The sequence below is a fragment of the Bos indicus genome, chromosome 15, assembly GCF_029378745.1.
Source record: "Bos indicus isolate NIAB-ARS_2022 breed Sahiwal x Tharparkar chromosome 15, NIAB-ARS_B.indTharparkar_mat_pri_1.0, whole genome shotgun sequence".
Taxonomy (NCBI): domain Eukaryota; kingdom Metazoa; phylum Chordata; class Mammalia; order Artiodactyla; family Bovidae; genus Bos; species Bos indicus.
The window spans coordinates 3,618,028-3,645,230 of record NC_091774.1 but is presented as its reverse complement, the minus strand read 5'-3'; the positions used below and the strand labels follow the sequence as shown (position 1 = coordinate 3,645,230).

General features: G+C 36.4%; 1 protein-coding gene across 1 annotated transcript in view; it reads right to left on the bottom strand.

Annotated features, from left to right (window-relative positions):
- LOC109569831 (uncharacterized) overlaps nt 1-26,622 on the bottom strand; it is a 35,524-nt gene extending 8,902 nt beyond the window's left edge. The window contains exons 1-13 of the mRNA XM_019975565.2: nt 26,554-26,622; nt 25,696-25,962; nt 23,250-23,309; nt 20,379-20,494; nt 19,551-19,724; nt 18,873-19,107; nt 18,294-18,437; nt 13,367-13,476; nt 12,820-12,915; nt 10,263-10,563; nt 6,228-6,482; nt 1,843-1,952; nt 873-1,046 (exon numbers count right to left, since the gene is read on the bottom strand). Of these exons, the coding sequence (XP_019831124.2) occupies nt 873-1,046; nt 1,843-1,952; nt 6,228-6,482; nt 10,263-10,563; nt 12,820-12,915; nt 13,367-13,476; nt 18,294-18,437; nt 18,873-19,107; nt 19,551-19,724; nt 20,379-20,494; nt 23,250-23,309; nt 25,696-25,962; nt 26,554-26,560 (2,049 nt within the window). The 5' untranslated portion in view covers nt 26,561-26,622. The remainder of the gene's footprint in view (nt 1-872; nt 1,047-1,842; nt 1,953-6,227; nt 6,483-10,262; nt 10,564-12,819; nt 12,916-13,366; nt 13,477-18,293; nt 18,438-18,872; nt 19,108-19,550; nt 19,725-20,378; nt 20,495-23,249; nt 23,310-25,695; nt 25,963-26,553) is intronic.
- Between the last annotated feature and the right edge of the window lie 581 nt (nt 26,623-27,203).

Here is a 27,203-nt window from a genome sequence, read left to right as displayed (position 1 = left end):
ACTTCTCCTTCTGACATTCTTCCTCCTCCTCTGGTTACACTGATCTTTTCCTACTTTTCATGTAACAGTTTCAAATTCAGTTCAGACTTTTCATTTGTAGTCATGCCTTCTTGGAATATATTTAATTCACATCTTTCTAGAGCTATCTTGTCTCTGATAGTCATGTGTCCAACAGCATATTATCTCTTCACAGATGTTTTTCTTGGTCAAGATGGAAACATTATTACTTATTATTATGTTATCAATAAAACAATCAAACATTATTACTCCCCATTCACCAATGTATTATTTTGTTTCCTTTTTTTCCTTTTCACTTTCTTTTCAATCTCAAAGACATACAGATACATCAAATTTCTGAAGTGTTCTGTTTTGCTTATGGTTTGATCATTCCCTGCCACCCAGCAAGTTAACCTCCATCAGTGTGAGCTGGGAACCTTCTGTCTCATTTACTGACCCATCCCCCATGCCAGCATAGCCTTTGCCAGAGTCAGGATTCAGCATTTATGTGAATGCTGTAAATAGCAGTTCACTCCTGCTAGCATTCTTTACTCTAGAATTTTCTGGGAAATACTAGGGCTGAATCTCAACCTTCACACTTCAGAATTGTGTGGGTATACATGCCCATCAGTTTTTTTGTCAGGTTTTATGGAATTAAGGATATTTGAAACTCTAAAGAGACACAGATTTCACCTGTCTTAATATTTACTTTACAACACACATTCACATACTTAGACACACACATGCACATAAATGAGACCTATGATTATTAAAGCATTTGCTTGTATTGTAAAGTTCCCTTGCTAGTAGGAGGATCCATATGTATTGGATATGTGTTGAATATGTGTGTGTCAGGGTAGGTGAGGGACCCTTACCCTGGCTGTGAGTTTCTCTTCCACTTCCACAGTGTAGCCAAGACCCTCAAGCAGCTGCTTCATTCCAAGGATGTCAAGGGCAGCCCCATTCCTGGGAGGCATATGATCAAACTCTGTGTTGCATATGATGAGAGCCAGACGAGTGCGGTCCTTTCTCTCCTTTATTGGATAGATCTACAGAAAATTGATATGCAATGAGTTTGATTTACCTAAATCTCTCTTAAACCTTCATATACCAATCACTGTTGCTATTAAGGGCTTGCATAGTTGTCTCCTCTCCTATCCTATACCAGAAGACACTGTCCTTCCTCTTTCTTACTTAATGGATTAAATTGACAATAGAAAAAAGTACAAATTGGAAGTGAATTGTCTTTCAAAAGCCCAGAACAGGATCCAAACATATTTGTAATGTTTACTCAAGAATCTTGAGGAGACTAGAACAACTCCTACCCTCTCCTTCTCGTCTTTCTTCTACACCTAGTCAAATCTTTCTAAACGTTCAAGATTCAGGTCAAATTTTGTAAAAACTAGGAGATATTTGCCATTGGCTCCAGCTAAAAATAAATACACCAGAGATTATTTGCCTTAGGTAACATTATTTTGTTACTATTTTTAATACTAATTTATTATGTTTTGCAGATGTTAACATTTTTTTTAACTAGAATGCAACCAATTATTACTCAGTCATGTTATTTCATAAATATTTTGATTCTGTGACTACAGCTAAAATTCTAATAAATCCCAAATATATTTGACAACAAATAAATGAAAAAATGACAGACATATTTTATCATAGGGAAAGAGAACTGGAATTTGTGTGAGGCCATGTGATTTCCTCCTGCTCAAAGTATTTATAAACAAAATTACCACTGTCCCCACCCTGCTGTTCTGTAACTAGCGCTTTAAGAAATTATGTAATTAGTGAAAGCAGTTGCTTCTCTTCCTCCCTTTCATGTACAGAACACAGCACCTCTCCAGCCCTTTCTTTACACAGTTTCAGGAATTCTTCATGAGGGCAAAGCTTGAGGGTAGCTGCAGATCCCACTGACTCATCTGGTCCAGCCACAGTTTCCTCAGGAGCTGCAGGATACATCACATGATATAATTGGTAATATATGTCCTTGTGACCCAGTTATCACCAAAGAAGACTGACAGAGAGGGGACAGTCTGGGGAAAAGATTTTAACACATTTGGTGATAGGAGATAGATGTATTATCACTGGAAAAGAAAGGAGAAATACTTGGTAGTAAAAGCAGAGCTACTAACAAATGCAATAACATATTCTGATATTGTGAAAAAAATAACCTTGATGATTTGGGATCAAATAACTTTGTTCCTTACTGAACAAAACAATTTTATTTTTCAAATAGTTTTATTCTAAGGTATTAATTATCTATGTGGACTTTCTGTTGTCTCTGAGCAAGAGCACATTGACTAAATATGCATCAGTATTATCTATTATAAATATAATTGAATCACATGTGCAATTTTAAATTTTCTAATGCCCACATTAAATAAATATAGTATCAATTAATTTAAAAATTAACATAATATATCAACATTTTATCATTTTAATGTGTTACTAGACACAATTTATGCACATAAAAGCTAAGTCCGATATCCCAAGTCCATTCCTAATTCACACAACAAATAGAGACACATACACCCCCAAATACTTAAAGGAATCTTGAATCTTGTATCACCCAGGTATTTTTTTTTCAACCTCAGCATGAGTTCTTAACCTTTCCAGAGAAAGTGAGCCTCAAGGATTCCTCATCAAGCTGTGAATTCAACTATTTAAAAGAGAAATGCTGTCTATTAACCATAGTACTGTACCCAGTGTCAAAAGGACAAATTTGTCAGAGATTCTACATTCTACATACTCTGAATGTCTGCCTCCAAATGCTGAATAACCAGCACTAGGTTTTCAACCCATATAGAGGAAATAACTTCTCCCTCTTGGAAATGTTTGTTTCTGACTCATTCTGCCTTAATCCTTTGAGAAATGTAATATTTTCGGAAACTGGTTGGCCTCATTTGACTAAGATTGTGCAAGAGACTGGGAAAGTCCAAAGCCCTTCCTTTGAGAGGGAAGGAAGAGTGTCCTCATAAGCAAAAACCCGAAGAGAAATTTATCAAGAACTAATATAACAAGGTTTTTGTCTATGAAAGGAATAAACCTCTATGTTCATATACATGAACTAATCAATTTTTTTCTTATTAATTTGATTTACATTAGAAAGCCAATATCATCTTCTATAATTATTTCATTTATTTTTTCCATTACTTTTTAAATACTGTTTTTTAAAATGTCTTTCTAAAAAGTATGCTAAAAATCTAAGCTCTGGAGAGGAAGCAAAGGGTACCAAACTCTCTGAACATTTATTTTCATAGATTATGTGAACATATCTACCTATTTCAGAAGATTCTGCCAATGTGAAGATGTCTGGGGTCCTGGGATAGTCTCTGGTCAGAAGGCATGTTTTGTCATTGAAAGTCTCCTGTTTTCAGGTAACTTACAGGTTTGGTGTACTCTCGAATTTAACAAATGTTATCTCCTAATGGCCATTATGTGTCTACATATAGAGGCAGCATTTACAAATAAAACTGAAAATTAGACTTTCTTATATCTAATAGTAAAATTAGCATGAATCATTTCAATACAGTGTAATAAATATAGTGTAGCCTGCTGTCCAAAGCCCATGGGCCTGACAGAACAGCAAAAAAAAAAAAGAAAAAGAAAAAAAAAATTAGGAGTTTAGATAAAAAATTTTAATATCTCAGTTTTATCTGTTATCTAATGGTGTGCTGAGGAAATCTCTTAAACTTAAACAAAAATAAAGATACTGATACTAGATAAGACAAGGCCATCTCCCTTGGCAAGTTAAGAATTTGAAAAAAAAAAAAAGAATCTGAATAATTATCTTCCTGACTAAATAGCAGTTCCTGGTACTTAGTCTGTATGAAAGTGAAAGTGTCACTCAGTTGTGTCCAACTCTTTACTACCCCATGGACTGTAGCCCACAAGGCTCCTCTGTCCATGGAATTCTCCAGAAAAGAAAATTAGAGTAGGTAGCCATTCTCTTCTCCAGGGGATCTTCCTGATCCAGGGATCAAACCCCAGGTCTCCTGCATTGCAGGCAGATTAAGATAAAATAAAATAAAACAAAATAGGAGATAATTCAACAAATGGAAATCAGAATTGAAGTAATGGGAACTTCAAGATAATTTTAGCAATTGCAGGATCCAGAACAAATCTTCAACTGAAATAACATATCCTCTCAGAAAAGTCTGTGGCAGACAGGAGGCAAGTATAGACCTATTTGTTAAAACAAATAGCTTGGATTCTTCTTATCTCCCAACCTGTTTCCTCAATACTATGCTAAGAACCCTCCATGCCCCAAAGGCCTAATATTCTAATATTGCACATTCTAATTGCCCAACTTACCCAGCTTCCTGATCTCCTAGACCAGGGTACTCTAGGTGTCCTAGGACTCTTCTGGAGGTTCCATGTACAGATAGAACTCAGGGGATGACTGGATACTTCATGAAAGGGTCTGCACCTGCCTCCTGCCTGCCACGGATTCTGCTGACAGGTTATTTCAATTTAAGATTCATTCTTGTTTCTGGGATTGCTAAAATCATTTTGAAGTTCCCATTATTTCAACTCTGATTCGTATTTGTTGAATTATCTCTGATTTTGTGTTGCCTTATTTTATCTTATATTTTCTATTCTTTTCCATCCTGGCTTATTACAGGATTTGAGTATAGTTCCCTGTGCTATACAGTAGGTCCTTGTTTATCCATTCTATATGTAATGGTTTGTATCTACTTAACCCCAAAATCCCAGTCAATCCTTCTCCCACACCTCTCCCCCTTGGAAATTACAAGTCTGCTCTCTGATTTTGTTTCTAAATCCAAATCATTTTTATCCCATCCCAGTTTAAGAGAAAATAATAAACTTGCACAAGGACCAACTTAAATATTAATGATAACATCTTGGATATCTATTAGAATAGTATGTACTTCCTGCTGGTGGTAGCATCCCTTCTACACAGTGAAAAGTTAAGTTAGGTCGCTCAGTCACGTCCAACTCTTTGCGACCAGGTGGACTGTAGCCCACCAGGCTCCTCCGTCAATGGAATTCTCCAGGCAAGAATACTGGAGTGGGTTGCCATTTCCATCTCCAGGGGATCTTCCCAACCCAGGGATAGAACCCAGGTCTCCCGCATTGCAGGCAGACACTTTAACCTCTGAGCCACCAGGGAAGGGCTTATTAAAAATACTTAGTTTCTCTAGTGAGGTCTCTACAATTGTGTGGCATTTCATTTATTACATCTTGATATTATTGATAAGCTCCAGTATTCTGGGCTGGAATTTCAGGTTAAATTATACCAAATTGAGTCCATCACTGGTGAACTTGGACCTGAGGATGTTTAGACTCTAGCGATATTTAGAATTCAACTAAAGTGAAGTTTTGAAAGAGGTTAAGATATTGGACACTTTATAGACATTCTATTTTGTATACTCACAGGAATACATAAGCCTTGTAAAGGTATAAACATTATAAGCTAGAGAATAATTATGATAATTACTATTTATTACATGGATGAATCCAACTTTTATTATATGCCTTATAATATGCTTTATATATATGGTATATCCTTGGTACTCTGCTAGGAGCTATTATTCATTGGTGAAAAAAAAAAAAAAGTGAGCTGGATTAAGAAACTCAGTGGATTGTAGTCTTATTTAATGAGATAGGGGATGGAAGTGGAACAGATTTGATGGGGAGAATTAAGTATTTCATTTTTTGTATCTTAGCTTGTGAAGTCCATGGAGCAGTCAAGTGGAAATGTTGAATATGAAGCTAGAGCTAATCATATCTGGAGCTCAGAGGAGAATTCCAGATGGGAGCTAAAATATTAGGAATTGTCAGCCCATACCTGCCATTATGTTCCTGGCCTTACAAAATCTGTGACAAGGTTAGTGAAATTCTTCCCATTTCACAGATACTCATATTGATGTTTATGAAGGATAAGAAACTTGAATGAAGACACATAGTGTCCAAAGTGACAGAAACCTAAGTTCAGGTTCAGATATTCCTTATTATAAAGTCTCTGTAGCTATCTCAATGAACAACCTAAACAGAAGACTCAGCTTCCCAGCTAATTGGAAATTGGACGCCCTCCCACAAGTGACAAAGTGGCCTCTAAAAGGGCAATGATAGATTTAATGAAAATTATACGTTAGTAATAGGAGGATGAGGGAACTATAAACGACAGTGGAACAGCCTTAGAGTCAAGTAGATTCTAAAAAAATTAAGATATCCTTTGTAAAGAATTTCAGTCTTACCTTTTATACTGGTGGAATTTTTGTCTATGTTTAGGAAAGTTTGAACAAAGACTTGACCTGCCTCTTGGTTTTTCTGTCGTATAGAATCAACCAAGACCCGGGCTTTGTCTTGAAGTTTGGCATCATAAATTTTTTTCTTCTCCTCTTCCTCCAATTTCAGGACATTTTTTTCCACAAAGTCATCCAAAAGGCCAGAAATGAGTTCTTTGCCCAAAGATTCCAACATCTTAAGTGGGTTTTTGTTGTGTTTGTCTTCTGTTAGAAATACAAAGCTTCAACTTGATCTTGTCTCAAAATATTCAGAACTGAAAACAATCTGGTGGTTGATCTTTCAATATTATAGATTAGCCTGACACCAGGTTAATTTATTACTGTCTGGGATAATTTGAATTTTTGTCGGGAAATAAAGAAGTCAAATTACTAAATATTTTGTTGTAACACCATAGATATTATTCGAACATGTAGTGTATAGGAAGACAGGATATCTCACCAATCCTTAATTAAACCTACAAGAGAGTTATACAATCCATCTAGAAATAAAGCTAACCTTGACACAAAATGACATAGTCTAAAAAAATTCACCAAGACATTGAACAAGAACTTTGGCCCAGAAGCATCAGCCTCATTGTTTATGTTAGCTTCAGGTATTCTTTCAATAAATGTATATTGGACAACTTTTATGAGAAAGAAACATGGAAATTAACAAAACATGAATAAAAAGTTTCCTAAAATCTGTTCATTTAATAATAGCTAACATCTCTTAAAAGATAAGTATAAAGCAATAGAAAATATTATTTACAAGTATACTAAGTAATTTATGAATATGAATATGATAGACACTCATAATCATCCAAAGAGATGGTTAATACTTTCCCTATTTTACAGATCATTTAAATAAAATGCTGGATCACATTTCTGTTCTTATGCCATATTCTATAAATTTAACCATAGCACAGCTTCAATAAATACAATTGATATTAATTAAGTCCCATTGGTCTCAAGTGCTTCATATGAATCTTCTCAAAGGTAATAAAAATTTCATGTAATAAATATTTTAAAATTTATATTATATGGTAAAAGAAACAAGCACAGAGCAGTTAGTTAAATATTTGACCAAAATTGTGTGAAGAGTAGCCATGTTAGTAAGAGGGCAGAGAGGGATTCAAAACTCAGAGGTTCAGAATCCAGAATCACCACTCTTAAATCATCAAACTACTTTACATGGTACTTGGGAAAGTGAAAGTGAAAGTTACTCAGTCATGTCCAGTGTCTGACTCTTTGCGACCCCATAGACTGTATAGTACATGGAATTCTCCAGGCCAGAACACTGGAGTGGGTAGCCTTTCCTTCTCCAGGGGATCTTCCCAACCCTGGATTGAACTTGGTAAAGAGGTATTTAAGAGAACAGAAAGTAATTCAGGGACTCAGAAAAGACTGGACAAATTTCTTCAGGTGAGGGCGCAAAAGGCTGCTTCTCAGAAAAAGTCACAGTAACATTGGTCTTAGAGTACAGCAGACAGGTCATAACAGAGAATTTGAAGAATTACAAACAACATACAATTAATGTATGAGATGTTTACTCTGATGGGTTTCTGGGATTCTATTTCATTTATTTCTGCCCTCAACAAGGTTGAATGTTGACTGAATGAGTGGTACTAGGAGAAATACAGTAAACGATTAAAGATTTGTATAATTTTGGCATTACATCCACTTATTATCTACAAGTACTCATGGCTTCAGTTATTGGCTTTAAATAATAAATTAATTATTCAAATAAATAATTTCTGAATTTATAGACCAGCCCAAAGATGGATCTCAATATTAAGGCTCATATAGTTATTTTTTCTCTGTATACCACAAACTCATAACTTCAACTTTTAAAAGCTGAACTGTTCATTTTTCATCACCTATACATACTAGTAAATGATATCTTACAGTCCAGTATACCAAATCAGTAAAAACTGGTGATATTGAACCTCTTCTACCATCTGTATTTTATTTTCCATCTCACATCAAACTGTATTGATTTTATGTACTAAGTATTTGAAGAATCTGATGGCTTTTCCTTTTCTAATAGTTCAGTACTCCAGTTCAGGCCAATATCTTTTCTTTTTAAATTACTCTAAGAATCAGATAAGTCTACTCTTGGACCTTTCTAATCAGTTCTTCACAATGAAGCAGAGTCAAAGTTCTAAAGATCATTTGAATAGATTTCACTGTGAAATGTCTCAGCTTAATGTAATCTAGGTTTTCTTGTTCAGCCTCATCCTCTGCGACCATACCCAACTTGCTCATTATATTTTGAACACTTTGCTCTTCATTCAGGTTCTAGAAAGTTATGTACAGTTTCTCACACCCAACATTCCTTATTCCTTTCTTTTTATCTTCAGGTCTCAAATGACATGCCATTTCCTTTTGGAAATTCTCCCTAATGCTTCAAACTAGATGGAGTGTCAGAGCTATATGCTCCCAGAGAAACTTGTTTCAACTTAAAGTAGCATATTTTTCCCCTATAGTTGTGTACTATTTAACAATGGCAACCAAACTCATTAGTGTATTGAATCACTCTACTAGTTTTTTTTTCAGTTTCTCATGTCTATTATCTAATGATGTCCTGATTCCAATTCAATATCCAGTGAAGTCATCCTGCCTAGCTAAAGATGCAGCCATGAGCGTGAATTTAAAATACTACTCCCCAGCCAAATGCTGTATTAGTATCCTGAAGAAGACACTAAGAAGATACTAGAAAACAGTCAATTCTCACATTTTAGGAGCTTAAATTAAACATGTGAAATGAGACAGAAACCTGGAAATAATTACCCTACAGGGAAAATGAAAGAAATAAAGAAACACAGTAGCAAGAAAGTATGAGTGGGGTGAATGCAATAAACATTTTTTAAGGAAACTGAAATCTTGCTTTAGAGAGATTAATGGAAGGGTGAATAAATATTAATATATTTTGAAAGGTACGAAAACCTGCCTGACAAGTTCAGACATTTTTGTTTGTTTGTTTGTTTTAATGGTAGTAAGGATCATTGCAATTAACTGAGTAAGAAAATCTAAGTTTAGATATCTAGAGCATAAGAACTGAAAGATAATGATCTGTTCTTTCCTAACAATGCTAATCTGCAGACAAACCTAATGCAGATACATAAGAATCATTTGTAGATCTTTAAAATATTATAAATTACAGCCTATTCATGATTGAGTAATTCAAGGTTGGGGGGGGATAATCTAAATGTGTTAATGTCTACAGATTATTTAGATTTATTGTAAAGTTTAGAAATCATTGAATTAATTGAACCTCTTCCTTTTCAAATGAAGAAAATAAAGCAAAGAAATGATTTAAAGTACTTGAATATTAGCTGCATAAATAGCATAAATAATAGCTTCATAGATAGTCTCCATTTCTTACACTCTCCAGCTTCTGTGTGTAAGATATGTGACCTGAAAGCAATATGCAAGACGGATTAGAAGATTAAATTCTGGAGAGAAGGAGACCAGTTAAAAACTGTGATAACAGTCCAAGAAATAGTGTGCTAGAGTAGTTAGCACCAGAGCTAGAAATGAGGAAAAAATTGAGTCACTTAATAAAGACCAAGAGCATAATTCAATATAGGAGATGGCAAGGGAAGGTGGGAATTCAAAGACTCACTTATCTGATCATGGAGAGAGTTTTATGGAATCAAGAGGAAGCCTAGAAAATATCATAAAGTGTTTAAGAATTTTCAGAGTTTTCTCACATATAAAAATGTACTGTATTTGTCTTTTCCCACCCCTCATTTTGATTATCAGAAGCTGTAAAAACAGAATTAACTGCTTCCTGGCTCTGGGCTATCTGGAGATCATACTCTCCTTCTGTCTCTGAGGCAGAGTTCCCAGTTTAAGCTACACAGACCTAACAGGAAGAATGTAACTTTCACGGAATCTGCTCACTTCTCTTTTGTATATTTCTGTCTGTCACAGAGCAATTAATAAAGTGTTTTCTAAGACTCAAGTGTCTGACCCCTAGCTAGGAAAAAGACCCCTACTCACCAGCCATAGATAATAAGCTTAGTATCTTCCTACTGCCTTGAAGGAGCACAGTCTCGAAAATGAAAGTTACTGGGCATTTCCTCAGTACAAGGGGCTGGGACTTATAACCACAGATTGAGAAATTCTTGTTCGGAACTTCCGGGTTCACTGTCGGGAAATCCCCTGTAGTCAGCAAATGAATCTCCCAACCCTTTGGGAAGAAATGTTTATTCATTTTGGAAGAAAAAAATTGAAATGACCAAACATTTTCTGACCTATGTTGGCACCTCTGTTTTGTTTTGTTTTCCCTTTCCTCAGTCCCCTACATCTTGTTTTCTTTGTTTTTCTCTCTCAGATATCTCAGTGTTTAAAGGACTTAAAACTAACAAGTCCCATTTCGTTTCAGGATAAGGATTATCTGAATAACTTTTGCTTCCTTTTTAACTGTGCTAATAATGGCAATATCATCTCCTCTCTGTCTCCCTTTCCTTTTAAGCATTTATTGGAAATAAATTCTGAATGCTTGTCTTGATTTCATGCTTTTTTTTTACTGCCTAAGCTTCCCTAACATTTAATTTTTACTGAAAGTGAGAGTTCCTCTTTTTGTTATATGTGAACAAAGACTGACCACAGAAGCACTGCCAAGATGTAGTACAATGATCCTGTGATGACACAAAAGAGATAGATTCAGTTAGTGAAAGAAAAGAAAAATTGTGACGTGCTCAACTTTGAAGATTTTTAAAAGGTCAGAAGTTCTAGGCCCATCCATGTTGCTGCAAATCATACTACAGAAATAAGTCAGATAAGAAATACAAATATCATGTGATAACACTAATATTTGGAATTGAAAGACAGTGATAGAAACAAATTTTTTTATGAAACAGAAACAGAGTCACAGATGTAGAAAATAAACTTATGCTTACCAAAAGCAAGTGGGGGGAGGGAAAATTAGGAGACTGAGATTAACATATACATAACTATACAAAAAATAGATAATTAGTACAAACCTTTTTATAGCACAGGGAACTCTATGCAATATTCTGTAATAACCTATGTGGGAAAATAATCTAAAAAGAGTAACTATATTATGTGTATAACTGATTAATTTTGCTGTACACCTGAAACTGACAGAACATTGTAAGTCAACTATACTCCATATATATGTGGAGCCTGTTAGGCTGCAGTCCATGGGGTCGCTAAGAGTCGGACACGACTGAGCGACTTCACTTTCACTTTTCACTTTCATGCGTTGGAGAAGGAAATGGCAACCCACTCCAGTGTTCTTGCCTGGAGAATCCCAGGGACGGGGGAGCCTGGTGGGCTGCTGTCTATGGGGTCACACAGAGTCGGACACGACTGAAGTGACTTAGCATAGCATAGCATGGCATACTAATAAAAGTTGGAAAAAAAAATCCCATTAAGTATATATTTGACAAGTCCAAATAAAACAAATGGTCAGAAATTAATCTTCACTTTTAATGGGTTAGGATTAGAAAGGGCTCATATTTGCAAGTGAAAGAGTAGTTTTTCCAGTCATTTGTGGGTATAACCTTGCTAAGTGAAAATATTATCCCAAACTCATAGGAATACTTTTGCATGCATCTCACCCTAGCATTTATTTATAGGGTGTCATGCACTACATGCTGATTGTTTCATGTTTGTTGACTGTCTTGTCTTCTCAATGAGACTGTAAACTACTAGGTACCTAGATATACAATTATTTTGTGTTATGAAATGCCTTAAGGAAGGGCTAGAATTGTGTACAGTAGTCATGACTTTGTCAGTGATAAACTCTGAGATTTTGGATAAGTTACTTATCACATTACCTTCTCTGAATATCTCCTGTTAAGCTCAAAATTTGTTGAGGTCAGGTACATACTGTAATTTATATCTGTATCCCTAAAGCAGAAGATCTAGCAAATGTTTTCTAGAAAGAATGATGTGAGTAGCAAGTTCAATTCTTATGAAATCTGAAGACTTCAAATCTATTACTTTCTCCAAATTCCACCTCCCTACCTTCTCAGAGTGGTAAAAAAGAAACTGATGACCTTTCATTTCTATTTCTAATTTATTGAAATGTTTAAAGAAATGTCTGTTTTCTGCCAACAGGATTCCGAAGCAGTTATAGAATGACAGAACTCCTGGCTTCCTATGGAAAAGGAAGAGAAAGTAAAACAAGCATTAAAAAAGAATTCTGCTAAAATAAATGCAAGTTATAAAATGACTCCACCAAGTGATTACACACACTCCTAAGAATGAAGAGCCCATGTTATGTCTCAATATTGCCCTGCTGAGGCAAAGGAGAGGAATGTCTAAAACTGAGCTTTCATCATCTTCTGGCCAAATCTCAATCTATATCAACTAACCTTGAGAAATGGCCATCTACCTCTGCAGAACCTTGAGGGAAGTGCAGTGTGCCCTGTACTAACCAGCAGAAAGGCTTTCAATATCCTTCCATTATCCCCTGTTTATTATACTAGACCTTGAGATCTTCACTAGGGGGTAGTTCAGCACTCATCCCGCAATTTTGCCCCACCCCTACCACATACACATCTATCCTTACAACTTACTTACTTTAATATCCTGGAAAGAGGTAGAAACATCTTGTCAAAGTCACTCTTTCAGCAGTGGGCATCTGTACCTTACCATCTGGCAGCTCAAATGAAAATCGAACCTAAAAGGAAAATAAGTTCTATAGATTCCACCTCTCCCCCGCCCCCGCCCCGAGTGAAAGGATTTTCACTTACGTTGGAAAAATAGTAGCAAAATAAATGATTAAAACAAAAAGATTTTCCTTTATACAAACCAGTAATATGCATGTCAAAGGATGGACTGACATGCTTTAAAATCTACTAAATCTAATAGTTTTGGACATTAGTAAATTAGAGTCCACTCATTTGTCTATTCAGGAAAAAGAGATGTTAAAATAAATGATTTTCTAGGGGTTGTTTTCTAGATCATAATAGCTTGGAACTGGCTTCCAGGTTGGCTGACTCACCAAAGAAAACCTCAAAACTCATTTGAAAAGAAGGACATTTTTAGAAGAAAACATATCCAGAGCTGCTCCTTAGGTTGCCTGTTAGAATAGATAGGGAGGTAGCATTTCAGAAGTATCTAGCACATACCTTTCGGAAAATTTCCTCCAGGTCACAGGACCAGGCATATTCTTGAAAAGTTTCGATGAGTTTAATAATAAAAAGAGAGCCGAATATGGGATGTCTCCAGGAAACATTATCTATGAAGAAAACACATTTCACATTTCATGCAAGCTCTCTCACTTGGCTACAGAAATGGAGTCCTAGGATTTCTGTTTCAGCTAAAGCAGACTGTTGAGTTTATGCTATTTCTTACAGGCTGTATGCCATCATTAAGTGACTCTATTCAACATTCAGTGTGTATATTTTCAGTGACACTTGACAGTTTTTAAAGCCATATGAAGAATGCTGTATATGGTACAGACGTTATGCAGGATAATCTTTGAGGTTCAAAGAACCACAAATATAGTAGAGAAGGAGAGAAAGGCAGGTTGGAATGGAAGGGAGTGACTGGGCCTTGAGGAACAAATACCAGAGTGTGGACCCCAAGAGTGCCACTGACATACTTGATTTAAGTTAATTATACACTCTGAAATGCAGGCCTCAACTGTAATAGGGAAGGTAATAATTTCTGCCCCCAACATACATTTGCATATTAGATGTAATATGCATTACAAGGATCTGGAAGAATATACAAATGTAGTACCCAGTTTCGGAGAAGGCAATGGCACTCCACTCCAGTACTCTTGCCTGGAAAATCCCATGGACAGAGGAGCCTGGTAGGCTGTAGTCCATGGGGTCGCTAAGAGTCGGACATGACTGAGCGACGTCACTCTCACTTTTCACTTTCATGCATTGGAGAAGGAAATGGCAACCCACTCCAGTGTTCTTGCCTGGAGAATCCCAGGGATGGGGGAGCCTGGTGGGCTGCTGTCTATGGAGTCGCACAGAGTCGGACACAACTGAAGCGACTTAGCAGCAGCAGCAGCAGTACCCAGTTTATACAAGGAATTCATATTAATAAAATTTCTTTAAATTTATCTACCTTGTGATTTAATTAAAATCAAATAATATTGGTCATAAAGCATTTAGACAAAGAAATTACTAATTAAATATGAAAATGTTACCAACAGAAAAGAAGTCCATACTGAGAAAAGGTTTAAGAGGGAAAGATCATAAGACAAAACACTCTCATAGAAAAGATATATTAAAAAAAAAGAAAAGATATATTAAAAAAATAGTTATACAAAATAGTAGGACTTAGATGTTATAAAGCCATTTTTAAATTATGCAAAGGAACATATAGGAAAATTATCAAAACATTTTAGCCAATAGAAATGGTAATAAAATGCATAATAGTAATAGATTAAAATCCTATCTAAAACTACAGCTGTCTTAATGAAGATGGCTTCAATTAAAGGAAGTAGGTGGGAGAGAATTGCAGGCCAATATATCTTCAAGTTCTTAGTGAAATTAGTTAGAGAATGGTTACTTTTCTTCATAAGAGTACTACAATGTAATTGGAATTAATACCAGAGGATAAAAAGCTAGATTTACTCATAGAAACTCAAGGAAATTAACTGGAGTTTCTATGAATCATGTGGAAAGGAGTATGAGGAAAGTGAAAGAAAGTGAGACAAAAATCAACAAGATAGATGTCAAGAAGCCAAGGGGCCTATAAAGATTATAACACCTAGATGTAAATCTCTGTGGAAGACTGGGATCATTTTTTTTTTAATAGCTACATCTAGTAACGATAACCCTGTATGTGAGACAACAAAAGAGACACAGATGTATAGAACAGTTTTTTGGACTCTGTGGGAGAGGGAGAGGGTGGGATGATTTGAGAGAATGGCATTGAAACATGTATAATATCATATATGAAAAGAATCGCCAGTCCAAGTTCAATGCATGATACTGGTTGCTTGGGCTTGGTGCACTGGGACAACCCAGAGGGATGGTACGAGGAGGGAGGAGGGAGGAGGGTTCGGAATGGGGAACATGTGTATACCTGTGGTGGATTCACGTCGATGTATGGCAAAATCAATACAATATTGCAAAGTAATTAACCTCCAATTAAAATAAATAAATTTATATTTAAAAAAAAGTCTGTTAAATACACTCAAATTATAAATGTATGGAGGCTTTCCCTAGTGTCATTGTTTTCACTTTTGAAAAAAAAATTGATTTCTATTCTTTTCTTTTTTTTTTAATTTTAATTCTAATTTTAAAATGAATCCACCACAGGTATACATGTGTTCCCCATCCTGAACCCTCCTCCCTCCTCCCACCCCATACCATCCCTCTGGGTCGTCCCAGTGCACCTGCCCCAAGCATCCAGTATCGTGCATTGAACCTGGACTGGCATCTCGTTTCATACATGATATTTTACATGTTTCAATGCCATTCTCCCAAATCTTCCCACCCTCTCCCTCTCCCACAGAGTCCATAAGACTGTTCTATACATCAGTGTCTCTTTTGCTGTCTTGCATACAGGGTTATCATTACCATCTTTCTAAATTCCATATATATGCGTTAGTATACTGTATTGGTGTTCTTCCTTCTGGCTTACTTCATTCTGTATAATAGGCTCCAGTTTCATCCACTTCATTAGAACTGATTCAAATGTATTCTTTTTAATGGCTGAGTAATACTCCATTGTGTATATGTACCAAAGCTTTCTTATCCATTCATCTGCTGATGGACATCTAGGTTGCTTCCATGTCCTGACTATTATAAACAGTGCTGCGATGAACATTGATTTCTTTTTCATGAAAAATTGATTTCTATATCAATATATGGTCAACACAATGCAAAAGCATGCTGTCTCCTGAGAGATGGTAACTCATTATAGAAAAAAATCTGTAGGTTAAACTATTTTATCAGGGGCAAATCTTTAGGCTGGAAGTAATCAAGAGAATCTTAATGTCCAAGAAATTCCAAACTATAGTGGATGACTTTTATTCAAACCTGGATATGGAAAGTAACTCAAGGTAAAAGCTTGAATTTAAGCTACAACTATTAATAAAACATCATTAATAGTGGCAATAATTTAAAGTGTGCTTTATTCTATGTCATGCTTACTTAACATTCTGTATTTATTATTAAAATGCTTTCAGACTTATGACAATGACACATGTATTCATATATATTAGTGAGGAATTCAAAGAAAGCCCAGAGAAGCTAAATAATTGGAACTAATTTACAAAGTACTAAGGGACAGATTCATGATATAATTGACAGTACTCATAATCCAAAAACTTCTCCAAGCTAGGCTTCAGCAATATGTGAACCGTGAACTTCCAGATGTTCAAGTTGGTTTTAGAAAAGGCAGAGGAACCAGAGATCAAATTGTCAACATCTGCTGCATCATGGAAAAAGCAAGAGAGTTCCAGAAAAACATCTATTTCTGCTTCATTGACTATGCCAAAGCCTTTGACTGTGTGGATTATAATAAACTGTGGAAAATTCTGAAAGAGATGGGAATACCAGACCACCTGACCTGCCTCTTGAGAAACCTATATGCAGGTCAGGAAGCAACAGTTAGAACTGGACATGGAACAACAGACAGGTTCCAAATAGGAAAAGGAGTACGTCAAGGCTGTATATTGTCACCCTGCTTATTTAACTTATATGCAGAGTACATCATGAGAAACACTGGGCTGGAAGAAGCACAATCTGGAATCAAGATTGCCAGGAGAAATATCAATAATCTCAGATACACAGATGATACCACCCTTATGGCAGAAAGTGAAGAGGAACTAAAAAGCCTCTTGATGAAAGTGAAAGAGGAGAGTGAAAAAGTTGGCTTAAAGCTCAACATTCAGAAAACGAATATCATGGTATCTGGTCCCATCACTTCATGGCAAATAGATGGGGAAACAATGGAAACAGTGTCAGACTTTATTTTTCTGGGCTCCAAAATCCCTGCAGATGGTGATAGCAGCCATGAAATTAGAAGATGCTTACTCTTTGGAAGGGAAGTTATGACCAACCTAGATAGCATATTGAAAAGCAGAGACATTACTTTGCCAACAAAGGTCCGTCTAGTCAAGGCTATGGTTTTTCCAGTGGTCATGTATGGGTGTGAGAGTTGGACTGTGAAGAAAGCTGAGCACCGAAGAATTGATGCTTTTGAACTGTGGTGTTGGAGAAGACTCTTGAGAGTCCCCTGGACTGCAAGGAGATCCAACAAGTCCATTCTAAAGGAGATCGGTCCTGGGTGTTCATTGGAAGGACTGATGCTAAAGCTGAAAGTCCAGTACTTTGGCCACCTCATGAGAAGAGTTGACTCACTGGAAAAGACTCTGATGCTGGGAGGGATTGGCAGTAGGAGGACAAGGGAACAACAGAGGATGAAATGGCTGGATGGCATCACTGACTTGATGGAAATGAGTTTGAGTGAACTCCGGGAGTTGGTGTTGGACCAGGAAGCCTGGCATGCTGCAATTCATGGGGTTGCAGAGCGACTGAACTTAACTGAACTGATAATCCAAAATCTAGGTTTAGAATCATTCAGTTTTTTCCTGTTTCATAAACTCCACACTTCTGTTTAAAATACCTTTACCACAGGGACTCAGTATACTTGGTTTGCTTTCCTGCCTCTCCCCTTTTATAAATATTCTTCTATAAATACATGTCTAGGAAAATTGAAATGTTAAGTGATATCAACATGTGGACCTATCTATTTATTCCACAGAGTACAAAAATAATTTTGCAACATGGGAGTTTACTAAAATAAATGTATATTTACTTGGTTTCCATGGATAAGGAGAAATGAAGGTGTAACTGAGAGAAGACTTGAATTAGTCTTCAAAAGTCTTATGAAAATTTTACCTGTGGTGGATTCATGTTGATATATGGCAAAACCAATACAATATTGTAAAGTTAAAAAATAAAATAAATATATTAATTTAAAAAAAGAAAAATTTAACACAGATATCCATTCTCTAATGTATTGATGCAAATTTCTGCATTGGTAATGCTCATAAAGGTGTTTTACACAGATACTCATTACCTGGTGTTGAAGAGCAGAAAGCAATAAAATCCTTCTCTATGTGGGCTTTCTTAATGGCATCAGACTCAAAATCTTCTGGGGCCACTAAGGAACAGTTTCCAGAAGCTGCTACTGAATCGTTTACCCATACCATCCCTTGCTTCTCTGAAAAGACAAGATTTGGTTTCTTGTTACTGCCAATAGCCAAGAAAACTTTCTCCACTAAACATCTGTTGAACCATTTACTGATTTGTCAATAACTGTAATTCAGATACAGATGCACATATATATCTCAAAAACTATCTTAACAACTCTTGTCTCTCCTAACCCTCAAATTAATTCTTACAACATCAAAGTCTTAAGATTAAAAGTGATATTTCAGTTGAAAAAGGAACAAACATCTACCAACCAGTCATATAATTCACAGAAGCTATAATCCCTTTTGTAATGTCAAAGAATATCTACTTTTACCAAACAGGATGGTAGCTTTTCTTTGACATTGAAGAGTAAACTCAAAGGAATGGAAAAATACTGGACACACACACAGATAATGAAATCAATACTTCAGGGCCCTGTGTTCTGACAGACATCAGCACTCACCACCACGGCAGGCCTGGATAATGATCACCTTGGGTTTGTCCTTCAAAGCTGGGCAGTTCCCGGTGTTCAAAATGTGAAAGATGTCATCAACTTTTAATATGTCTGGGACTTCTTCAGAGTATTTCTTCCCACAAATGCCAGCCCGAATTCCATGAGACATGAATACCAGAAAAGTACTGTCAGAGGTCCGGTGCTCTGAGTGAGCAGCAAATGCCTTCAGTTCTAAAATCATTTCCTGGAAGAGACATATTAATACCACTGGTGTTGAACTATGTGACTGGTTATCATGGCAGCTTGGAATCCAAAAAAGAGACACTCCTGAATGATATGAAAATCGATGGAATACAAAAGGAACATTTAATTTTCAATTCATGGAAAGGTGAAAAAAGAGTTTCGGGGTGTAATTAAGGGATTTCTAGTGCAGAGAAAGGGACATTGCTTATTTATTTATTTTTGTGGCCATAGACATATAATTGAATTAATGGAACATTTTCCAGGTAAAGGTTTCACCAGACTCTTGCTAAAAGATTCTAGGATAGAAGCATGAAATACCCTACAAGAACAAATTTGAATTTTAGACTATCAAGAGATTAAATTTCTGGTGCTACAACCAATCTTTCTAACATTCTTTAGGAGTAAAGGCCATGACCACTGTCTCTACATTATGACAAAATTTACCGAAGCAGTGAGATTTTCTTTCACATCCACCTTGTATCCCAGACCTTCTAGTAGCACCTTCATATTTCTGGTATCAACATCAGCTCCATCTCTTCTGGTAAGATTTTCAAACTCTGTGTTGCAGATAATAAGGGCAAGACGTGTGCGGTTCGACCTTTCCATTATTGGGTAAATCTGTAAGAAACACAGGTTGAACAAATAGCCTTGTCCTCTCTAATTAAATATTCATCTTGAGGATTTAACAGCTTCTCTTCCCTTATTTCGCTACAGAAACCCAAGCTCTTGAACCATAGGTAAAAATAAAGAGGGGAGAATGAGTCCTACCATAGGAGTGGAATGAAATCTGCGAATGTCCAGATGTCAGCTGAGCACTTGATTTTAATTACTTTTGAGAGGTAGGACTGAGGGAAATGAGCAGAATTAGGGCTACAATGACTCAATTTTAAAACTGATTCCTTGACTTACTGCTTAAGACACATTATTTCACAACTATTGCCTCAGTGTTATGATCTTTAAAATGGGCTATTTTGAGGGTTCAAGGTGTTATTATATGCAATATCCTCCGAACAGTGCCTGCCTCATATTAAGTAGCTGTTTTTATTATTTTAACTGTTTTGTTTTTACTATTATAACTATTTTCTCAGGGGATCAGACTAAACTTGAAAATCTCTAAATAAACCAGGGAAATAGGAATTCTTTATGTAAGGGAAGAAGCAGGATGGTTTTCCAGAACCTGTCAAAGAAATTAGCTCTAAGAAAGAACCACTGCAGTTTAGAATTTTCTCCAGTGTGTCTTTCACCCAGATCCTTATGTTCCAAGCATAGCACCTCTCCTGATTTTTCTTTCCGTATTCTTTGGGCTGTTTCTGGGGGGCAAAGCTTGAGGTTCCCTCTTGGTCCTGAAGATGCAAGCTTAACTGGGTTATCCAGCATTGCCTGAGGAGCTGCAAGAGACAAAAAACATTATGAATAATGGCATTCCTGAGTATCCCATTTAGCGTACCTCCCAGAATCACCTGTGCATGAAGCCATGGAGGAAGGCATTAATCCTTAAGAAGATGATCCTGGTTACTCCTTACACCATTGAAAGCAACTCTGCTAAAGAAATATATTCCAAGTCGGAGATTTCCAGGGTGTGATACAGGCATCACATCCCTTCATCACTTAGAATTAGCATTTTACAAATGCTTTTAATTAAAAAGCAAAAGGGAGTTTTTCAAGACCATGCATTATAACACTCCCAGAAAACAGTATGTTAGATAAAAGAATTAAGCTATAAATATATTTCAAATAATTGAAATCTGAGATAATTGAAGCTGGCCTTAATGAATATATTTCAATGATTTGAAAATTCATGTTTATATATCTATTTATTTTCTTAACAGTTGAGAAAGTAGTCATTAGAGACTGCAAGGAATGAAGGAAGGTAAGAAGGAAAAGCCTTTGTCCTATACTTTAGGATCTCATTACTGTGTGTACATATAGGGAGAAAAAGAAGATATTGATACATGGACAAAAATGAATATGAAATAGAGTAATAAATCAAGGTGTACACCTAGAGGAATCCATAGCACTAAATATTGATTGCACAAATATATGAGGAAGAATTCTCACAGTGGCTTATGTGAGAAAAGACTTGGGAGTTTATTTGATCACAAATTCAACATCATCCAATAATGTTACACATTTTCTAAATAAATTAATGTAATCTTTGCTTCAAAATAGAAATAATTTTTATTTATGTTGAGATATTTTAGAAGCTAAACTGTCAAACAAGAAAATTATATTCAATTTTGACAAAGAACTTGTAGAAACTGTAGTATATTCAGTTAGGTAAACTGATGTAGCATGAAGTTCATTGACTACGGAGAAAGTAAGAGATAATTAGAATGGATATAGTTGGGAAAAAAACTATAGAAATCATTATCACGTGGAAAAAATATTGCATTTCTTAAAAAAGGAGCCTGAAGAACAATAGAAAAATTATATAAATATTTGGACTATATTAGAGCTATATTATTGGAGAAGGAAATGGCAACCCACTCCAGTGTTCTTGCCTGGAGAATCCCATGGATGGAGAAGCCTGGTAGGCTGCAGTCCATGAGGTTGCACAGAGTCAGACACGACTGAAGTGACACAGCAGCAGAGCTATATTATATTATATATATTAGACTATATTATAGCATTTGGTTATATAATGAGTGTCCCAGATGACAAGAACTTTCTTGTCATCTGCGACCAAGGCATTCCTTGTGCTACCTTCAGTGCTATGTTGAATGAAAAGTTTTGTGTTTAAATTTTGTGGCTGAGACTGGTTAAATCTTCAATAAGACAATTCATTCTTTTTCCTGAAAACACAGCTAATCTATATAGCTAACAAGTCCAGTGATTAGGTATGGCCATATAACTAAGTTCTAGATTATAGGATGAAAGCTGATATACTATGTTATTCATCCAGACCAAGCCTAACAAAATCTCTTACAAATGATCCTACATATTCCTTCCAATGCCATTAATTTGATTGTTATTACCTCAATCATTTTGGCATTGTATGCTGCAGATATCAGAGCCATAGCCTGAAAGAGACCTAGATATCTAATTACCACCTGAAGGAAAGCTAAATCTGAAGAAAAACAAATGCCCATTTTAGAAATTCCTTGAATTGGAACAAAAGTTTCTATCATATCTAGCTATTATAAATATTTATCTCTGTTATAATATCATGTCACTGCCAGAGATATGTGTAGTGTCATTTTCATCCCCAAATTTTTGGCTGGCTTTATTTTGATGGTGGAGTTTCTTAAATGCCTATCCACTCACTATTCATATATTCAAGTAGTTTTAAGAAAAGAAGAAATCTTGCTTGTTTTATTCATTACTTTCTAAATAGTCCATAGAACAGGGTCTGTAGCACAATTGACACATGCAAATATTTTCTAATGATTCTGCCCAAATTATTCAGTGAAATAGTCTTAACAAATATTAGTTGCATATATATTACAGGTTTACAGGTGAAATTCTATTAGAGGTGATCTATAAGCAAACATGTATGTTCAATTTCCTCATAAAGCTGAAAGTGCTATGAGGGAAAATAATGCATTTATTTTTAAAATTACAAGAAAAATATAGTGAAGTTATGACTGGAGAATTATGAAACACTCTTGGAATAGGGGCTCTGAAATCTAATAGTAGAAGTAGAAATGCAGAAACCAATCAGAATTTGTGAGAGGAAAATAAAATCTGGGTGCCGCTTAAATGTTGGAAGTCAGGGAGAAGAAATGGTCTAAGATAATTTCAGGTTTCTGGTTTGAATAACTCTGTGCTAGTGGTACCATTAATCAAGACAGAGGAAAGTGGAGGAGAGCCGAGGTCGGGGACACATGGCAAGCTATCTCAGTTCACATGATTGAAACTGACTGCAGGAGATGAATGCACATGTTCAGTGGATGCTTGAATAGCAAAATGTGGCACTCAAGTGGTTATTCAGGATTTGAGATACAGATTCAGAACTGTTAACATGATAGTGAAGCTGTAGAAACAACTCCTGCTAAAGCAGAATAGATAAAGAAGAGAAAAATGTATAGAATAAATCTGTAAATAAACCCATGGTCCTCTCATCCTGATTCATCCCATTAATCTGTAGTTGACGTCAAGGAAGGTGGCATTCAAAGAATGCTATTACCTTGAGAGTACCATTACCTGGAAAAGGAGGGACCACTGCTTGGGGTTTTTGTCTAAGATAATTTTCAGACTGTGAACCTGAGGAAAGACAAAGGACATTAAAATAGTTACAATCTCTAAAGATTCTTACCCCAGTGTACTGGCTGCTCATTACTAAAGATACCTTCTATAGGTTTTAATCCTGCGCAAGATGTGACTCACCTGGAGCCATACTTATCACTGGGAAACAAAAGCTTCTACACATGAACGACTGGACTTGTTAACTTAAGTAGTGGTAGAACAAAAGTGTCTGGAAGTGACTTCTTTAATTTATACTTTCTATGATGAAAATAAAATTGAAACAGCATCAGCTATAGAATCACATATATCTTAAGGTGGCTCCTGAGGTAATCAGTACTGCCTAATGAATGTGTATTCAAAGTGAAGTTGTCTAATTCAGAGTTGACCTGGACTTTGGAGAAAACTAACACTAAAAGGCATCTGTGCTTGGACACTTAGCCATGCCAAGATTTATCACAACAAAATGAGAAGGAAATTGAGGCCTATCCCCAATCAGTGTTAAGTGAATTTCCTAAGTCATATAACAAGAAGGTGGTAGAGCCAAGATTTGAATACAAAAATGTCTTGATTATCAATACTGGCCTCTTAATCACTAAGCTACTCTCTAGCCCACAAAGGGTTTTATACAATTATGCATATGACTGGAGCCCTGACCACAACCTGTAATCTGCACTTGTCTTACTCAATCAAATCTATCAATATGTTGTCTGAGGTTGCTAGACATTATGATTGTCAATTTCAAGCACAAGAATTGAAATTAACTTTATGTAAGGTTTTATAAATATCTCAATGTAGCACAACCCACCTCAGAAACATATTCTAGAAACTTAAGTATCAGCATGAACCAATACTACTCCAAGTCATAGTACCTACTAAAGACAAGATTTCCATAGACAAATAATGGGCCATGTCTCTCCTGTGAATGGAGGAGAGCCTTAGGCATCCCACAATACTGCAAGTCCAAGACATAGGCTAAAATTTGTCCCATCCTTCCCATCTAGACTGCTGGACTAAATTAACCATTGATAAATTCAAGAACATTTTCTGGAGGAGGGCTTGTTATTGCCATAGTTTATATGTCAAGAAATGTTTTTAGGTGTGTCCTCTTAGAGCAAATTTAAATATTATATCCAATTATCATACACTTGGGTCCTGAAGCAACTGCCAAATAGATGAGGAGGAACCAAAGCCTTTACAACCTTGACTGAGGAGGTATCATCCAACATCTGGAGAAACAGATTCCAGGAATTAGAGTTATCACAATGAGTTGCACAAGTGCTTCTAGGGTTCAAGGACTGTGAGTTAAATATGATAAGGAAGAAAAAGTTTTGACAATTATATAGATATTCTAAACCCTTATTTTTATTGACTGTCTTTAATTCTTGGAGGTGGGAGTTAATCTAAAAAATGTTTAAAAAAAAATCAACAACAACAAAAGAAACACGTTTGCTGTTACTGAGAGGGGCACAGGCTCCTCTCAGTTCCTGAGGGACAAGTGATGTCTTGTTTTCAAATAACGTCTACTTTCCTTGAATGATTTTAGAAGCACAAAAGTGAAAGTTGCTCAGTCATGTCCGACTCCTTGCAACTCCATGGACTATACAGTGGGTAGATTTTCCCTTCTCCAGGGACTCTGAGCAGCTCAAAAGAAGCCAATAACTAGAAGCCCATCAGAGCTGCAGTCTTTTTTTGTGTGGAGAAGCTAGGGAACCATAGAAGGGGCAGCTCAGATGGCTGAGCCTGGACTGAGTCTTCAGGAGACAGAAAGAGAGGCGATGAGCCTCCCAGAATGGTGCACAGTAGAGTGCACAATCCTACTTGAAAGAAAATGCAAGGGGGCAGTGAAAAGCAAGAGTCCACTTAAAATCTCTACTTTTCTGTAAGCAATTAATTTATTCTCTGAGTGTTCCATTCTCCCTGAAATATATTTTATTTCTCTTGGAGAGCAAAATTTTGGAGCGACATTATGCAAAGTATTTGATTACAGAGTTTAAACCTGTCAAATGACTACACATAGGTTTCTAGGGACCTTTATTTTATTTTATTTTTTTTTCTAGGGACCTTTAGACTATAACTAACTTACTAGATAAATCAATAGAGTACCTTGCAAGGATGACTGGAGAATACAGTATGAAACTTTTCAAGGTTGTTCTCATGAATTTCAACAAATGAGCTACAACATACTCAGGATAGGAAATAAGCTTTAATCAAAAGAGAGACACTAAGGCCAAAAAACAGGACCAAAGAAGAAAAGAGACAGGGGGCATGCAATATGAGCACTGAAATACCTGAAGCCAGAGGTAAGGAAGTGGTCTGCTAGCTAATATGACCAATGAAGAAGTCAGATATTAGGTCTAATGACACAGGGCTTACATGAACTTCAGTCTGAGTCACAGACCCTTACCTGAAGTGAGCCCCAGTATTCCTGCCAGGTGGGAGTCTTCTTCACAAATATGGCTGATGCAGATTTGGCATGCCTGAGGTCCTTTACGAATAACAGTGTCTATCAAAACTCGGGCTCTATCCATAGCTGTATCATTTTCATCTCTTACTTTTTCCATCTCCTCCTGGTTCAGCACTCTTTTTTCTAATAGCTCATCCAGCAAGCCATTTATTGTACCCTTGCTCACTGAATGAACAAACAGCTTCCTCTTCTCTTTCAGAAGCTTGTCTGTTGGAAACAAAAGAATGCCTCAAGTCATGAAAACAACCTCACTTTCCTTTCATCTCAGCAACTCAGAATAGCCTCGTTCAGATTTAATCAATAAAATGTGCCTTCCCACACAGTGTGGTAATCCTGAGGACGCTCACACCTCATTCCTCCTTCAGTATCATCCGTGTGCTGACAGAGTGGCCCAAAGAATGAGATTTACTACCGTCAAGATAGTACTTGAAAATCCTATGTTAACATGCTTCATGTTGATACAACTGTGCATAATAAAATAATGAAACAGTGATTTTCCATTTCCTTTGGGGAGAGCTGCTGGAACCCATTCTGTGCCAATTCTGCACCCTCTGTCAGAATTCAGTTAAGATTGCAAAATGACAGCCAGAGAGCAGCCAGTGAAGTTTGGTTCCTTTCTGTCCCTTACTGTTCCGCACCCCTTTCATTCTCTTTGCCCCTACCCGTCCCTCTCTTTGCACAAACACTCCTTCTTTGCACACTCACAGAACTTAATTATGGTTTCTGTAAGAGCCAGCCCCTTCCAAAACTATTCTTTCAAGAAGCTGTTTTCAGTAAAAAAAAAAAAAAAAAACTCACCGGCCATGGCTTCCCCTTCTTAGCCTTGGTGTGTTATGAAACTGAAATCTTGTTCCACCTTCCTTTTCAACAGGGTGTGTACATATTGTGAAATACCCATGACGCATTTATATATATATGCATTTATTTTTGTTCTAAAGAGATTATCAGATAACTCCAACTTAGATCACATCAGGGATTGTATCCCTGGGAAATTTCCTTCACCACAATTTGAATCAGGTCAGGGTAGGCGGGAAATGAGGCTTACGGAATAAGAATATAATGAAGAAGTATATATATACAATTAAATTCACACAATAATTAAGTGTAATCTGCAAAGCTAACTCATCCTTTGGTATCGTCATTCATTTAGGCTGCTGTAACAAAAAGTCACAGACTGGATATCATATAAACAAGAGAAATCTATTTCTCCCACTTTCAGAGGCTAGAAGTAAAAGATCAGGGTGCCAGCAGGGTTGGATAGTGGTGAAGTTCCTTACTTGGGTTGCAGACTGCTAACTTCTCACCATATCCTCACATGGCAGAAAGGACAAAGTGTCTCTCTCTGATCTCTGACAGTGCACTGGTCTTGCCATGAAGGTTCTGCCCTTATGATCAATTCAACATCTAAAGATCCTGCCTCCTAATGCCATCAGCTTGGGCATTAGGTT